The sequence below is a fragment of the Schistocerca serialis genome, chromosome 2 (assembly GCF_023864345.2).
Source record: "Schistocerca serialis cubense isolate TAMUIC-IGC-003099 chromosome 2, iqSchSeri2.2, whole genome shotgun sequence".
NCBI lineage: Eukaryota > Metazoa > Arthropoda > Insecta > Orthoptera > Acrididae > Schistocerca > Schistocerca serialis.
The window spans coordinates 549115226-549133242 of record NC_064639.1 but is presented as its reverse complement, the minus strand read 5'-3'; the positions used below and the strand labels follow the sequence as shown (position 1 = coordinate 549133242).

Sequence of the window (18017 nt, the reverse complement as noted above, 5' to 3'; positions counted from 1 at the left end):
CTCGTCTGCATCAGTGAATATCTTCAGTGCATCACCTCACCCTTTCTCAGGAAAAACTTAATTTCAAATTGCATTGATTATGATGTAATGCCTTACTAGTATGGCATTTTCTTGGTAGAAAGTACCATATTGCAAGCTTCAATTAGAAATAATTTATATTATATTATTTTGTAGGACATCTAAGAGGCAAAGGCAATAGATAGAAGCTGGAAAGTATTTTTAAGTTTATCAGAATTCTACACATCAACTGTAAGTGAATGTATTAATGAATGTGTTTTTTGTTTAAAGCAGAAAAATTAATTTTTAATAACTAGACAGCAACACTGAACATTTTATCACTGTATTCTGAAGCAATATGGGCTTATAGTAATTTTCTAGGATCATTCTGATAGTCTGATTTGAAATAAAAGAAAAAATCTTTAAGTACAAATCTAATAGGATACAGTATTAAAGAACTGCATTCAATTTGCCCACTATAAACTGGTTAGGTCGAAAAAGAAACAAAAGTGTGGAAAGATAAGCTTGAATATCCAAGTCAGTGTTTTATATACAAAAAAGTGTTTATCAATGATATGGATGATAAATATTTATAAAAATGTAATCTCTGCTAAAGAATCTTTCAAAATGGATGAAAGGCAGATTTCTGGAAAACATTTGAGACAGAGTCCCACTGCAGACTCTTAACGAAGGTCTGAGCATATAGATTAGGTACCCAGATATGTGAACGGATCAAAGATGTCTTGTGTAATAGAGTCTGTTATGGAGTCCTAGATGGGAGTGTTAATTGGAGACAAGGATATTGCCAGGAGTGCCTCAGGTAAGTGTGATAGGTCCACTCTTATTTTCTACAGACATAAATTATCTGTTGGACATGGTTGCAGCAATCTGCAGCTGTTTGCTGATGACACTGTGCTGTATGGGAAGGTATTGTCATTTAGTAACTGTAGGAGTATACAAGATAACTTAAAACAAATTTCTAGGTGTTATGATGAAAGCTGACTTGCTCTACATATAGAAAAATGTAAGTTAATTCGGGGCAGGAAAAACAATCACACAATGTTCAAATACAGCATTAGTCATGTGCAGCTTGGCAGAGTAACATCAGTTAAATATCTAGGCATAACACTGCAAAGTGATGCAAAATGGAAGCACCTAAGGACAGTAGTAGGACAGGTGACTGGTCAATTTCAGTTTGTTGGGAGAATTTTAGGAAGATGTAGCTCATGTATAAAGGTGACTGTGAGTAAAACACTAGCATGATGCATTATTGAGAACAGCTCAAGGGATCTCCATCAGGTCAGATTATAGGAAGACACTGAAGCAATTTAGTGGTGTGCTGCTAGATTTGTTTACCGATCGGTTCAATCATTTCATGAGTATTACGGAGATCCTTGATGAACACAAGTTGGGATCCCTGGAGGGAAGAAAACATTCTTTTCATGAAAAATTAATGAGAAAATTTAAAGAACTGGCATTTGAAGATGACTGCAGAATGATTCTACTGCCGCCAATGCCCATTTCATGTAAAAACCACAAAGATAAGATAAGAGAAGTTAGTACTTGTACAGAGTTTTTCCCTCGCTCTATTTGTGAGTGGAACAGAAAAGGAAATGACAATGGTACAAGGTACCCTCTGCCATGCACCATACAGTAGCTTGCAAGTATGTACGTATATATAGAAATGTTTCATGATCTTACAGCAATACAGTTTCATTTAAATATCAGTAATAACTTATGTGAAAAGTTTAGTTAGATGAGGCCTCCTGATGTGGCATACTGATGGATGTGGCGTACTGAAGACACAATCAGAGCAACTTGAATTTACCAGTCAACACAGTATTATCACTGATGTGCATAATATGTGTAGAATTAGTAGATACATGTACATTGATGATTAAATAAAACACTAGCCAGCAATCTGTAATAATCGTAACCTGCAATTAATTCCTCTGAATTGTTTTTGTAATTTATCCACGAAGTATTAAAATGATAGTGATGTGTTGCTATGTCAAGCGGTCATTCGCCAACTAAATGGACAAAGCTTAGCCCATGCAGCTTGCTGTGTTAAAACTAGAGACTAAGAACAATAAATAAAAAGTCCAACAATAGCTAAACATAACTTTCTGAATAAATGCACTAGGGTGAACCGTGTACTGTGAAAGTTCCTGACAGATGAGAACCGTATGTTGGACTGGTACTCAAACCCAGACTCTCACCTTTCACAGGCAAAGCTCTCACCACCTGACAGTGTTATCTATCTCAACAGTGGCTCTCCTTTGTACTTTACAACACTAGCTCTCCTGTGGGAAAGGAATTGTGGATTAATGTACTGTGACAGCTGACAACCTTGGTCCTTTTCTGAATCATCTTCAGACAGCAAAATCTTACAATTTGTTTTGTTGTTCTTTCAGACAGATTTTACATTGCTATCATTAGAGGTAACTACCAGAGGTAGGACACACAAAGGCCAGAATATTACTTATTCAAGCCATCTGAAACTACTCAGATTGAGATATATGTTCTGGTGAGGCTGCTATATGTTGCTATGTCTTTAATAACTAAGTGTTGGCCATGTTCATCACATTTAACAAGGAGATTGCCAGTCAAAGAATTTGTTTGGATCACTCAAATTTAGAGTGTTGAGTTGTGGTGGTTTCAATAGTTCATTGATTCAGTAGTGATATTCAGATGACAGTTGATTCAGTGTACTGCCTACTCTTGGAGCTAACAGCATATCAGTTTTGAAACTGCATTATTATTTACACTATTGACTCCTCTATCTTTTAGATATTCCTACCACTCGTGTATCATGACGAGTACGTAGTCACTGAGCTGGGGACAAATCTTTGGACTTCATGAAGGGCAGCTACTACTGTTGTAGATGTTGATAACATATTGAAATTTTGAAAGTGGTGAGTAAGTCCTGGTTGTTAAAAAGAAAAGTGGAGCGGTTTGACAATCAGATATTTTTGGATAAAATGTCTAACAATGAAGAAGTTTGACATTTTGAATGATTAGTTAGAAAATTATGGTATGACATCAAATGTTGATTAACAGTAACCTGACAATGTATCATATCTAACTGCAGGTGTGAAATAATAAGATATTACTTCCCTAACAAATAACTGTGTATGGGATAAGGCAACTCTATTTCAATCTTACAGCAAAGACATAATTAGAAAACTACCCAGAATGAATCCAAACATGAGAAAATATTCTTCAAGTAATACATTGCCTGCAGAAAAATCTGAAAAATTGCAACTATTTTTAGCTGAACAAGTGAGAATTAAGAGTGTCTTGTAAGAACATTGTCAATACAGACCTATATATCTTTGTCCTTAAAAATGTTCTGTTGTGTATGATTTAATGCCTCCAGACCAATTCACACATGTTTAGTTCTGCTCCTGAATGAAATGGTGTCGGAACATTTGGGTTCACAGTTTCTAATTTCTTTGTATGGTATTTGGTTCAGCCCATCTTGGCATGTAAATACTTATAACACAGACCATTCTGCATTAGAAAATCTTCATCACTACACTGAACAGCCATTATATAGTGTTAAGATTAGTATTTGATGCACAATTTTCAGACCAGTTTAATTTTGGCAACTCAATATGAGAAATCTCAACTTCCTGTAAGCTCAAAGGCTATTTATCAGATACCAAAGGTTTGGACGTAATATTGTGGAATAATAATCTTGAACATGGGGACATTATATCTGGGTTGTCGTTTGTTGATGTGAACACATCCTGAGAGCAATGTCTCCAACTTTGATCAAAAGTGGATACAACCTGGAAGCTTATGACACGTGATAATGCAGACAATCTGAGCAGAAATGGTAGCATGTCAATAAGAAGTAAATGAAGGTAATTGGTGCTGCCCAGAAGATATCAGCAATTATAATTTTCTAACAGTTATCTTAATGCTTCTGACATGTAGATGTGATTGTACAGCTAAAACTTCATTTTTTAGTCTCCACCAGATTGAACAGACATAATAAAAATAAATAAAAGCAGCAACTGTAATATTATTAATGATAAAAATACAAATAAAAAGAAGAAGAAGAACTGTTTTTAGTGACACATAAATAGAAGGGAATAATGACATAAATGTGTGAATGATGCTATCCTTTTTTTGAGTAACAGTCATAAATTCCTTTTAACTAATGGATGAAGGTGCATAAAACAACACTGAAGCAAGACTTGTGCTGCACATACCGAATCTGGGATGTTAACATCGCAGCCAGCAAGGAGGAGAGCAGCCACAGTGTCTGCATGGCCTGCTGACGCAGCCAAGTGCAGGGCATTGCAGCCATTCTGAAACAAAACTTAGCTAGTCAGTCAGTCATCTGGTTTGTTATGCTAAGGGAACATGCGTTCATCCAGACATTTGTAATAAAAAGTCACTGCAACCCAATTCAACCAACAATCACAGTCATCCACCTTCTCACCCTCTCTCTAAAGCCTTTCCATATATAAATCTTTTACAGTCAGGATTCTTTACACTCAAAGCAAACTTCATTCTCCATTTACAAAGCAATCATTTTCTGTATTTTAATTAAGAGTAAGAGGCTGTAAACTCAGGATAGAGCTTACATGGGAAAAAGCTTTGGACAAAGTTCATCCAATGGAACATTTCTGAAAAGTTTCCCTTCGCACATAGTGCAGGTTTTCCTTCCCTGCTTGAATGGTCCTGTTCAGCTCAAGAATGTTGGTCAGGAAAATAAATTTGCAAGTAATTACTGATATCAGTTGAAACATTTCTTACATACAGCATTCACTGATGTTTCGCAAAGGAAGGGTTTGAAACTGGACTAACAGGAAAAAGATTTGCAACCTCTTGTTGGACTCTTTAAGTCCTGGACACTAATCTGTCCATGGCAGTATTGGTGAACAGAGGATATGTAGTGATGGACTTATTCTCCTTATTGCATTATGCCATGCATTACATTTCTTGTTACTTTAATTATGTATTTTTTTCCACTTTAAGCTACTTCTCTAGCACATTTAAGTGTGGCCTATGAGTACTGTGGAATCTACATCCTGTACCTCTGAAACCTAAAACTTTGATGTTTCCATACTATGTACATGTTTTTGAGAAAAATATGTTTGCAGACTGTATTTCTTTGTTTACACATGATCATAGTCACAAATAGCTGAGTGGCCAGTGCGACAGAATGTCAATCCTAAGGGCCCGGCTTCGATACCTGGCTGGATCAAAGATTTTCTGTGCCCATTGACTGGGTGTTGTGTTGTCCTAATCATCATCATTTTCATCCCCATCGACGTGCAAGTCACTGAAGTGCCGTCAAATCGAGAGACTTGCACCCGGCGAACGGTCTACCCGACAGGAGGCCCTCGTCACATGACATGGTTGCAGATCATATCGGTGTGGTACAGTCATTAAGGGCAATTGTGTGAATTAAGTGTCCTAACTACAATTTTATTTCCTCAGTGGCTTCTGAAATCTCATTTCTGAATAAATCATTTGCTTATCCACGTAACACAATAACTTATTATAATTTATTACACACACTATAATTTGTTTGCTGTGCACTCATTTATGGTAATGGAGAGCCTTTGACACCAAGGTTGTAAAGAGTGTCAGACATACAGTTCATTCGTCATTGAATAAATTACTTAAAACTAAAGTTTCTTGCTTGCAACTAGCCAGAATGACTTTTTCACTCTGCAGCAATTTATGTGTTATACGAAACTTCCTGACACATTAAAGCTGTGTCCCAGAATGGGACACGACTTTAACCTTCTAGGAAGTGTCATATCAGTGCATACTCCACGTATTCTGGAAACAATCTGCAAGGCTGTTGCTAAGACATGTCTCTGCAATAACCTTTCTTCATTTACATCTACATTTATACTCCGCAAGCCACCCAACGGTGTGTGGCGGAGGGCACTTCACGTGGAACTCTGCCTATTATTGCACCTCAGCCTAATGTCGCACTTTTCTAAATAATACAAAGTAGTTGTAGCCACCTGGCGGGATTACGTTCATCAGGTGTATAACAGCAACCCTTTAGTACTGTGTCATCTTTGGTTGGTTGTGAAATTTTTCTAAAGTTTTGTGCACAGGAAAAGTTTTTTATGTTTCAAAAGCTCAGCAATCAATATATTAAGAGGCAAGCAATTTTTAAACAGTGCGGCATAAAACTGAAACCACAGAATAATGTAGCTTAACAAGACATCGGCATATCGTCGTTTGTATAGTTTATTTTGGCAGTAGAGTCGAATGTTGGTTTTCTCCTAATATCGCAATTCTACTGCCGTTCTAATGTCGCACTGTGTGATAATATGCTCACTTTTTTATGTTACCATTTCTAACATTTCATCGCTCTGTCTGTACTTGCAACAAGATATAACGTATTGTTACAGATGTCACCTAAAAAAGAGAAAGTAGTGGACTTAGGAAAATATGAGAAGAGCTATCATTGCTGTTAGGAATAGAGAGATAAGCCTGGGATGTGCATCGAAGCAATTTGACGTTCCAAAAACAACTTTGAAGAAAATGTGTGCTTAACAATGAGCTAGAGCAATCCCTTGTCAAATATTGCCCGGATGTGGAGGCCAGAATTTATGGTTAAACCGCAAAACATATAAAGAAGATGGCTTTTCATTTGGTAGAAAAAAATTCTTTACGAGCCCCTTTTAATAAAGAAACAACTATTGCTAGCTGGAAATGGCTCCACTCATTTATGCGGAGACACCCAGAGCTTAGTTTAAGAAAACCACAACAAACATCAGTGAAACATACTAGAAGATTTAGCAGGGAAAATGTTTAGCAGTTTTTTTGACATTTATGAACCCCTTTTACAAAAGATAAATTTTGACCCTAAGAGACTTTACAATTGTAATGAGACTGGTCTCACTGTTCTACAGCATAAGATACTGGAAGTTATTGCATTGAAAGGTAAATGCCAAGTTGGCTCTGTATCCTCAGCAGAGAGAGGATCTTTAGTACCCTTGTTACTTGAATGAGTGCGACACTTTATACTTCCTTTGTTTGTATTTCCACGAAAAAATCAAAAGCCAGAGCTATTAGATGGGGTATTGAATGGAAACATGGCTGTCTACCGTAAATCAGGATGGATAGAATCTGAAAGTTTCCTTAAATGGTTTGAAGATCAGTTTTAGAAAGTGTGAAACCTACCAAGGAAGACCCCGTGATCCTGGTCTTAGATGGACACTGTTCACATACAAGAAACTTACCCTTACTTGTGTCAGCTAGGGAAAACTGTGAACATATAGTGAGTTTACCACCTCACTGTTCTCATAAGATGCAACCTCTTGACAGAGATTTATGTATCCCCTGAAAACTTACTATGCACAGGAAATAGAAAACTGGTTGAAAACTCATATAGATAGAGTGGTGAGTCATTTCCAGATTGCAAAGCTGTTTGCTGAACCTTATGAAAAGTCAGCCACAGTAGCTACAGCAGCATATGGTTTTAGAATAACTGGACTGTATCCACTGAACAGAAACATTTTCCAAGACCATGAATTTTCAGTGGCTGACTCTACCATGTCCACTCATCAACAAGATGACCCACAAAATTCTGTCCGTCATTCACCAAAAACTGACAAATATCCAGCTGAAACACGTCGCATCAGACTGGAACTACTTGAGCCCCAGCCTGGACCTAGTGGCTCCCAACCACCTGTAAACAAGAATGGTACACCCATTGTTCGAGGACAGGCCAGGTGTGAAACTTCCTCACCATCTGCAAATGACTGCAACGTTTTTGCGACAGATATAAGCCCTTTTCCATAACTGAAAGACCAAACTGTTCATTTGAAGAAAAGAGGACGACCAAGCTGCCCAGCAACTGTTCTGACAAGTACACCATATAAAATGAAGCTCAGTGAATACATTTCCAAAAAATCAAACAAAAATGTTGCAAACACTGTTTTTGCTGATAGATCAAACAAAAATAATCAACTCACTGAAAAACATAAAAAGGAAAAATCATGCATAAGAAGGAAACTATTGTAATTAAGAAAAGGAATGTCCCACATAAGAGACATCCTCAGAATCAGATGAAGATCCTGATAAACCATTGACAGTGACTACAGACGATGCAGACAGTGAAAATGACTGCCAGTGTCCTTAGTTGGCTGACAGGCCCAGGGAAAAAAATGGATGACTTGTACTAAATGTCCATTGCGGTGTCATGAAGAATGTTCTGGAGCTACTGATCATAAAAGCTTTATTTGTGATTTCTGTTTGGAAGCATAAATTCCAACATTGTATAATGTATTGTATGAAGTGTATGACATTTTTCTATGTGAAATTGCGTGACAAAACTATAATATTGTACATGTAATGAAATATAATAATATTCTAAAATATTCCGTTAATTTATTTTCATTCCTTAATTCTATTTTAAAATTGTTAGAGCTAGTATCTCTAATACAGCACAGAGCGATATTAGGAGGACACCTGGCGCTATATTAGGAATACTTTTTTCCAAACTGCCTAAATGTACTTGGTGTGGATTCTTATTTTTGAATTATTTATTATATGAGATATTCACTAAATTACTTCGGAAAGGGGCACCAATAACCAGCTTACTAAAAAAAAATAACAAAGCAACTTAATAAAAGTAGTAACAGCAAAATTACACCAAAAAAGTGGTGCGATATTCGGCTTAGTTCCCCTAATAAAAGAAATACAAACAAGAAAGGCTCTGGCATTTCAGTAAATTATGACTCACAAGAGGGTTCTGAGAGTTCTGATGCACACTATTTTTCATCTGGTACAGTTAATGAATCGCTTTCCTGGTATTCTCACTCTGATGCAAGTGAACGTTTTGTGAGCTAGCTAAAAGTGCAGATGCTTGAACGACAGATAATTATTAACATTGTAAAAATTGCAACTTTTTTGGGGACAATGCAGTCCTTTGAAATGAACATTTTCAGCTGTGGCAATGGAACGCTTGTGCCAATTTAGATTAAAAATAATTTATTTGTTCCTGGACAATGGCACAACCCTCCTGTCAATGCAGGAACTGGGGACAAATAGTTTCAACGTTACATTTGAAAACAGAAGAGCAACAGTTCAAAGAAGACGAATGATGATCCTATTGCTAAAAAACAGATACGCTCTGAAATTCGTCAGAAACTCTCGCATTACGTTTCTCGTTGAAACTAATAGTACAGCCACGTAAACTTCGCTCACGTAATTTGTTCAAGAAGTTAGGCGAAATCTTTGACAAAGATGTTTGCAAGGATTCTTTATGCTGTAATATGGCGCTTCGTTTGTGGTCACAATATAGCCGATCTCGTCTCCCGAACGTACAAACTTCGGACGACAACTGGTAAAATTCAAATCACTTTGCTTTCTTCAGTCATATTGGCCGACACTACACGAAACATGGACTGAAAAACTGATAAATTTAGTCAACGAAGGAGTTTGCGATATCCTGAGGCTGATAAATATCGTAATCGGGATATTGTTCAGAATCTATGGACTGAAATCGCATGTTTATTGGAAACCACAAGTAAGCAAAATCATCGCAAATTTCAGGTGTAAATTATCTGTGACCTCAAAAAATAATTTGTTCAAGTGCGAAGAATGGTGTGTCTTATAAAGTTACAATACCGTGGTGAATCTATTTGGGTCGTGGTAGGTTGACATTAGCTGTCTACAAATTATTATTACTGTTTATTGGCGTTTTTATGTCATTAGGTTGGTGACACTGTTACATGAAGCTGTTTACAAATGTACCGTAAAACGGGGTTACTTAAGCCAGTGGGGTAACAAAAGCTGTTTTTCAAGATAAACTTTGAATCCTAACATTGTCATCACTGTTTTTATTTTGTAAGCTTTTGTTGGTGCTATTGTGTAAGTAATATTGCACAGATTATCTCTGTATCTTCGAAAAGTGTTCATCATTTGAAGGTAAGTTCAGAAAATTATTGTTGTTCCAGATCAATTTTAGCACAATTTTATACCCTTCAAAACTTTGCTTGCTGGTGTTTACCAACGAAGCTTAATACCACCATTTCCCAACGTAAACTCAAATATGCTTGAACTTCTTTGCTGGTTCACAACATATTTTTCCAAAACTTTTTTTTATACTGAAAAGTTTACAGTAGTGTCAAATGTGGGGTAATATAAGCCACCTATAAAAGAGTGGCTTTTGTCATCCCATACCATACAGTATCAAGTTTAAAAGAAATAACAGGCATATTTTCATTTCTTTTAGGAAACAATATGGTTTGAAAGTATCAAAGGCTTGTTAGAGCTATAAAGTGTAAAGATTAAACCGAAGATAGATTAAAAATAACTTTACATGCGGTGAAGAACGGCCGTTCATTAAGGCAGCCTTGTAAAAAGTATGGCATTTCAAGGTGTGCACTTACTGCATTAGTGAAAGGAGGAACAAACAAGGTTTGTATTCTCCAGTGAAGAACAACAGCAGTTGGCAGAATGTGTGAGGGTGACTTGGAGATCGGAAATTCCCACTAATGTCTTTGATATTAAGTTGGTTGTCAAGACCTATCATGGCCAATGTGGAAGAAATGAACCACGATTTACGGACAACATGCAGGCATCGATTTTGTCGAATGATTCATAAAGAGACACAATAGTGCCCCTAACAATCGGTTGTGCCAAAATATTAAGAGAAGTAGAGTAGCTGTGAGCAAGGAAACCGTAAACAATTGTTTGATGAACTCACAGTCTCACTCATGAATGTTGACCCATGTATGATAGTGAACTATGGTGAAACAAATGTAACGGATGACCCAGGTCAAAAAAACGTTGCAGTAAGAAGAGGGACACGCCACACTGAACGCATTATTGATCTCTCAAAGTCAAGTAAATCTATTATGTTTTTAGGAAGTGCTCATGGAAGCCTACTTCCCCCTTACACCACCTTTAAGCTAGAAAATCTGTATGGCAGCTAGTTAGAAAACAGTCTAAACTTTAAGCCAACATTGTAATAAAAATGTAGAGCTTCCTTTCTAAAAAAAACTTGATATGTGAAGTATAAAACTGTAATCGTTTTCAATTTTTTATCATAATGTGTGTTTCAAACAATTGGTATGTCTAATTTAGCAATTTTGCTACTCTAATCCCACCTAACGTGAACAAAACGTTAATTTCCAACAACTGGCCTTTGTTACCCCATTTTACGGGATAACTAAATTTACCACGTTTTCGGTTTACAGCTTCAGACAGACGTGTTTCAGAACATTTTGTCATATGTAAATATAAAATAGAGTAAAATATCCATGTTTTAACTCAATCAGTTGCTCTCTAAAGTAAATAAATTTTGAACGGCAGATGTTTAAAGTTGAAAAGTGGCTTAAGTAGCCCCGTTTCTTGGTAGTTTATATAATTATACTTTCAGTGCTCTAGGTGGTCAGCGTATCCTGTTCTAAACTTTGTCTTCCACAACTTATGTTGAATGACAGTAATTGAAAGTTAACTGACGTTTGTCTGCACAACGTCAAATAAATTCAGCAAAACAGAGTGTGTGTAGTCTTGCTTTTGAAGGTCACTACGATTCATCTCGAGTATGTAACCGAACGTTTCTTCCTTCGTCTAATATATTCGTTAAATCTGCCTGGTAATTCCAATAACTCAAGTCAGAGCGTACCGTGCTCGCCATATTCCTTCTGAGACAAATGTAGCTCATTTACACGCATTCGGCATATTTTTAAATAGTAAAAGCCGCACTGTAGCACTCGTGTCCGAGCACGGAGGCATTGTGGTATCCATCCCACTGTTGGAGGTTAAAACCTAACCTATTTCATACACATACTAGATTTTAACCTAATCTAGCCTAACCTCCTTGACCCCGCCAAAAACTGAAGGAGGAGATCGGACCATTGTAGCGAAGTTGCCGGCCGGTGTTATTGGGCGACCTCTGGCGACGGCTTCTCCCGACCGTTGCCGGTGCCTCTGTGAACGCAGTCTTAGGAGACTTGACATTTGGCGGAACGTCACCGTCGCGTACGTAACGTCAAAATTTTCCTCTGTGGTTCAAATGGTGGCATTCACAGTCGCCGTCAACGGACAGGTCACTTCACATCAGCATCACGTCATGGTTTCTCGGGAAGAACCTTTCGACGGCCCATTGTGTAGACCCCCCCTCCCTATAGTGTAGCCCGCTTGTTAGTGTAGCCCGCTTGACAAGCAACTGATACATTTAGTACACAGTGTGAACCAATACGAAAGTATTTCCCACTGACTGCTATTGCGAAAAGGTGCTAATATGTACTGGACGACAATATTAAATTAAATTATTTTATTTTATACACTGATGGAATACACCGCAAAAAACGATACGTATCTTGTTCAGTGTACTCTACTTACGATTTTTCCGGTGGAATAGCGAAAAGAAAAACCGGGAGTAAAACTGATGCGGCATGCATACGTTTAAAATAAGATTCGTAATAAATTAACGACGAACGGTAAGAAGCAGAAATATATGTAAACATGGTTTAAGTACACAAAAATGGTTCAAATGGCTCTGAGCACTATGGGACTCAACTGCTGTGGTCATCAGTCCCCTAGAACTTAGAACAACTTAAACCTAACTAACCTAAGGACATCACACACATCCATGACCGAGGCAGGATTCGAACCTGCGACCGTAGCAGTCGCACGGTTCCGAACTGCGCGCCTAGAACCGCGAGACCACGCGGCCGGCTATACAAAAATGGCCCATTTAGACTTACCGTAGGCAGATCATGAGCTTCTGTCGAGGTGATATTGGACGTCTAAATCTTGAATTTATCGTCATTTCTTCTGTTTTCCGTCTTTCCTTTAGTTGCTTTAAATTCGTGGAGGTATTAGTTGCGCAGAGGGTACATAGGCCAACCTCCACGAATCCTTGAATTTATCTTCGTAATTTTTATTTGTATCTTGCTTAACAGGTAAAAAAACTATTGTTTAGACATTCTGAAATATTTATAGAACGATGACTCCTCCTCTTCCAGATCCTTGTTAAGAGTGTGGAACTCTCCTTCACAGTCTCGATTTTTTAACATTTTTCTCACCCAGAGCCTTTTTTGCTCTCTGTTCATTATTATCAACAGCAGTCATTGCAAACTGCTGTAAACTAAATTTCGGCATTTTATGACGATGTGTCACGAACTACGAAATAGCGCCTCTGGTGAGTATTTTACGACCCAGCAGTAACGTCACGACGTTCTTTCGACGTTGACGTATCGCCTTCGACGTTCAAAAATGTGACGGTTACGCTCCGGCAAGTGTGAATCCACCTTTAGAACTCCACACTCGGAATAATCATACTGTCATTGACGTCACTGTCTCACTCGGGATGTAGTTGGCGGCTAATTTACACGAAAGCATGTGACGTACACCTACAACTAGTAGTCGCGCGGCCGAAACAGTCATTAGGGGTCAGAGAGAGGTGAGAGACGGAGGACGGCTTACCTCGTCGGGCAGCAGCGGGGCGCCGTCGTCGAGAAGTCGCAGCGCCTCCCTGGTGTCGCCGCGGGCCGCAGACTCACGCAGGCGCGCCGCTACCGCCACCGCCGATCCGCCGTCTCGCCGGCACCTGCGACAGAGGCACGCTCATGTGAGCAGCAGCGCAAGCTAAACAGGGGCGTTTTTAGAAGTAGCGTACAGGGCATTCGGAAAGTTGATATGCACTCGACTACGAACTAGGGATGTAGATTCCGTTGGAAAATCGAAACAAAGTTGGTAGAACACATGCTGCCAGAATGCGATTGTTTTTTAAATCGTTCTACTGTTGCGGTAACTGTTTGGTTCAGTTGATGAAAGCTATTGAATGCGATGTGTAATGTTTAGATGTTCAAATTGTTTTCAGGTTGTGATGCTTTCAAATTTTTTTTTCTTGCGCTTACGCCATAGTACCGCAACGATCGCAGGATCGGCGTGGTTACAACGGATTTGGCAATGTGAGTTTTAGGGATGGTCGGATGCCCTTCCTGCCGCCACCCCGTACCCTCCAGGACGGAATCAGAGTACCCCAACTGTCTGCGTCTAGTGTAAATCTTGAAATAGTGCGGACGTGTTTCAACTGTCTGCGACGCGTGTAACAGGCGGAACGTGGGGACCAGCCCGGTATTCACCTAGCGGCATGTGGAAAACCGCCTAAAAACCACATCCAGGCTGGCCGACACACCGGCCCTCGTCGTTAATCCGCCGGGCGGATTCGATCCTGGGCGGCGCACCTACCCGAGTCCAGGAAGCAGCGCGGTAGCGCGCTCGGCTACCCTGGGGGTCTGTGATGCTTTAAACTGAGGAATGTAAAAATTGAGTTGTTTTGAAAATCAGCCTTATGCAAACACAATTAATTAATTTATTTTTTATATATTTTTATTTTTATATTTACCGAGACAGTTCAATTAGCGATGTAATTTTAAGAAATAAAAAAAATTGACCCACAGAAGATGACACAAAGGTGTCGAAACATGTCTGCGTAAATCTTAAAAAGAAAGAAGCAATTAATTAATTGTGTTTGCATAAGGCTGATTTTCAAAATAACCCAATTTTTAAATCGCAAACACGGAAAAACATCAAGAGGAACTTCAAACCTTAGTAAAATGAGTCTCTGAGGAACGTCTTTTTCTTATCCAACATGTGCTTCGACAGGGTGATAAATACACAGATTTGGTGCATGAGGAATTTTCTGAAAAGTTCCCGGAAACAGCAGTACCTCATTGTAATTAAGTTGGTCGTCTTTGTGAGAAATTTCGAGAGACAGTCTCTGGGAGACCATCTAAACTAAACGAGCAGGAGTTGTTGGATATTTCTGACTCTATGCAGTAGAGACCAGAAAAATCATCGCGCAAGCTGGCACAAGAAAAAGATATCAGGCTTGCTTCCACCTATAAAGCGGTTAGGCAAACATTAGAACTGTTCCCGTTCAAATTGGCGGCAGTGGATAAACTGAAAGGTGCGGATCATGAAAGTCGAATCGGTTACTGCAAATGGTTTAGAACTCTTACTGAGAGGAATACTATCGATATTTTTGATGTCACCTTCCGTATCTGGTCAACTTCTCTCGTCATGGTTCAAATGGCTCTGAGCACTATGGGACTTAACATCAGAGGTCATCAGTCCCCTACAACTTAGAACTACTTAAACCTAACTAACCTAAAGTCATCACACACATCCACGCCCGAGGCAGGATTCGAACCTGCGACCGTAGCGGTCGCGCGGTTCCAGACTGAAGCGCCTAGAACCGCTCGGCCACACCGGCCGACCCCTCTCGTCATGTTAACACACAATACATACGATTATTGTCAACGGAGAACATTCGTGCTGTGCTTGAAACTTCATTGCATGACCAGAAAATTAAAACTCGATAGCAATATCCAGACGGCGCATTACTGGACCTTTATTTTTATTTTATTTTTTTAAGAGTCCGTGAGCAGTGAACGTTATTGGTCAATGATTCACGATTTCATTAGTCAGCTAAAGGAAGGCTGAATCAACTGCTCACGGTTTCAGCAAGATGGCGCTACGGAGCACACAGTTAAAAACGCAACGCGGCTTCTCGAAGAGCTTTTTTGGGGAACGTGTCCTGTAAATAAACTATGGCGTCCTCACTTGCCGAGCAATACTCCAAAAGACTTTTACGGAAGCAGCAAAATGTGTAGTTTATAGCAGTCGCTCACGCACGCTTCGCGATTTAAAAACTGAAATAACTGCGTATGTGAGAATCACATCAGAATCAAATCTGCAGAAAGTGTTTGCCAGTAAAATTAAGCGGATTCAGACTCGTACAGCCGCCCGTGGACGTCATTTCCAACATAAGGTGTAACGGCCCAGCAGAAGAAACGAAGTTCGAGCGAAAATATTAGCCGCCCCATTATTTGGACATGCACACATTGGGACGTAGGCGACACGGGGTAAGGCAGCGCAGCACACCGCAGCTCAGGAAAAGCTGCGCGACACAGTAAGAGCACGCATTGGGAGACAGTTTCTTAGCCGGTATTGCACAGTATTTCCTTGTGAAACAATGGCTGAACTCGATCTTAGTTCAGAGTCGGAATCTGACTGACATACTGATGTTATTATCAGACACTTGAGACGGGAAGAAGTCTGGAAGGAAAATCATGTAAATGAATAAGAAACAAAAGCTGAATTGACGTCTGAGTTTTTTAATAAACGGCCCAGTAGTTACTTCCGTTTAGATTGGAGCCAATACCACAAAATTCATGGGCTTATGTGGACCTCTACTTTTCTGAAGATTATAACGGCTAAATATAAATTGGGAACGAAGACAAACTGGCTTGTTATTAAGGTGTTTTACACTGATGAAAAAAAATCACAACACCAAAAACTAATTAATGTAGAGTAATGAAATTTAGGAAATGGTTCAAATGGGTCTGAGCACTGGGACTTAACATCTGAGGTCCTCTTAGAACTTCTTAAACCTATCTAACCTAAGGACATCACATACATCCATGCCCGAGGCAGGATTCGAATCTGCGACCGTAGCGGTTACGCGGTTCCAGGCTGAAGCGCCTAGAACCGCTCGGCCACACCGTCCGGCATTTAGGAAACTACAGATTAATGTAAGTGGGAGATAAGTCATTGCAATTGTGAAATGCTGGTACGTTATTAACGGTGTAATCACCAGTATGTTGAATGCAAGCATGCAAACGTGCATGCATTGTGTTGCACAGGTGCCGGATGTCAGTTTGTGGGATGTAGTTCCATGCCTGTTTCACTTGGTGGGCCAATACAGGGACGGTTAATGCTATTTGTGGATGACACTGGAGTTGTCGTCTGATGATGTCCCATACGTGCTCGAATGGACAGATCTGGTGATCGAGCAGGCCAAGGCAACATGTCGACACTCTGTAGAGCATGTCGGGCTAGAGCAGCAGCACATGGGAGGGCATTATCCTGTTGGGAATCAAACCCTGGAATGCTGCTCATGAATGGCAGCGCGACAGGTCTAATCACCGGATTTACGTACAGACTTTTAGTTTGGGTTCATGGGGTAACCACGAGAGTGCTCCTGCTGTCATACGAAATCGCACCCCAGACCATAACTTCAGGTGTAGGTCCATTTTGTCTAGTAAGCAGACACGTTGTTTGCAGGCCCTCAACTGTCCTCTCACCCATCACTGGCGCCGAGGCAGGACCAGCTTCCATCGGAAAACTCAACAGACCTCCACCCTGCCCTCCAATGAGCTCTCACCTGACACAGGTGGCGGTGGGTTGGGATCAGTGGAATGCAAGCTACAGGCCTCTGAGTAGTAGATAAGTGGAGTCACCGATCCAGTCTAACCCAAATCAACATTTTAATATTAATAACCGTAAAAAATCAAAAGCTTCATTTTTTAGACAAAGCAAGAAGGCAGTTACGCGCACGGAAAATGACATTTTTAGATATAAATAACTATATTTTCACTCATCCCACCCCATGAGCGCAAATTGCAAGGTAGCTGAAAGTATAATTTCGAATGCACGACCAGATTCAGAGCAAAAATTCTAGATAATGAAATTCATTATTATAATATTTATTTTTATTCATTCAATAGAATAAAATTTTGTTAAGCTTCTCGATTCTCAAAAACTGCAAAACCATCGGCGCCGTCTGTAGGAAATCCCCGGAGGGAATCTTTCAACTTTTCTATTTTCTCATCTTCTCAACCTTCGGGTTTTTTTCCCAAGTCCTCTTCAGCGACTTCCTAACAGCTGCTCTTCCTCTGCATCCGTCTCCCGTCGTCTTTAATTGAGGGGGCAGAGCTTCTTCAGCAGCGTCTTGATGTTCGATGATCCCCATTGCTCGGGTGGCCAGCCCACTCCCCGCCTGATGCAACCGGGAGCACAGGCAGTCGTTTGCGGCTTTGTACATATAGTTGGTATTTCGACGAAGCTGGTTCAAATTTAGTCATTTTCGTATATTTATTTTGGTTGTAAATAAACTATTTTTTTTAATTTTTGTATTTTCTTTGAATAGATGGTATGCAAATAATAGGTAATGATAGTTAAAATATTCAAATTAATGTTATAAAAAAGAATTCAAATTTAAAATCAAG

General features: G+C 39.4%; 1 protein-coding gene across 1 annotated transcript in view; it reads right to left on the bottom strand.

Moving 5' to 3' along the window:
- Positions 1-18017, bottom strand: part of LOC126457534 (ankyrin repeat domain-containing protein 6) — a 722889-nt gene that overhangs the window by 79543 nt on the left and 625329 nt on the right. The window contains exons 3-4 of the mRNA XM_050093890.1: positions 13426-13549; positions 4218-4316 (exon numbers count right to left, since the gene is read on the bottom strand). Coding sequence (XP_049949847.1) covers positions 4218-4316; positions 13426-13549 — 223 coding nt within the window. The remainder of the gene's footprint in view (positions 1-4217; positions 4317-13425; positions 13550-18017) is intronic.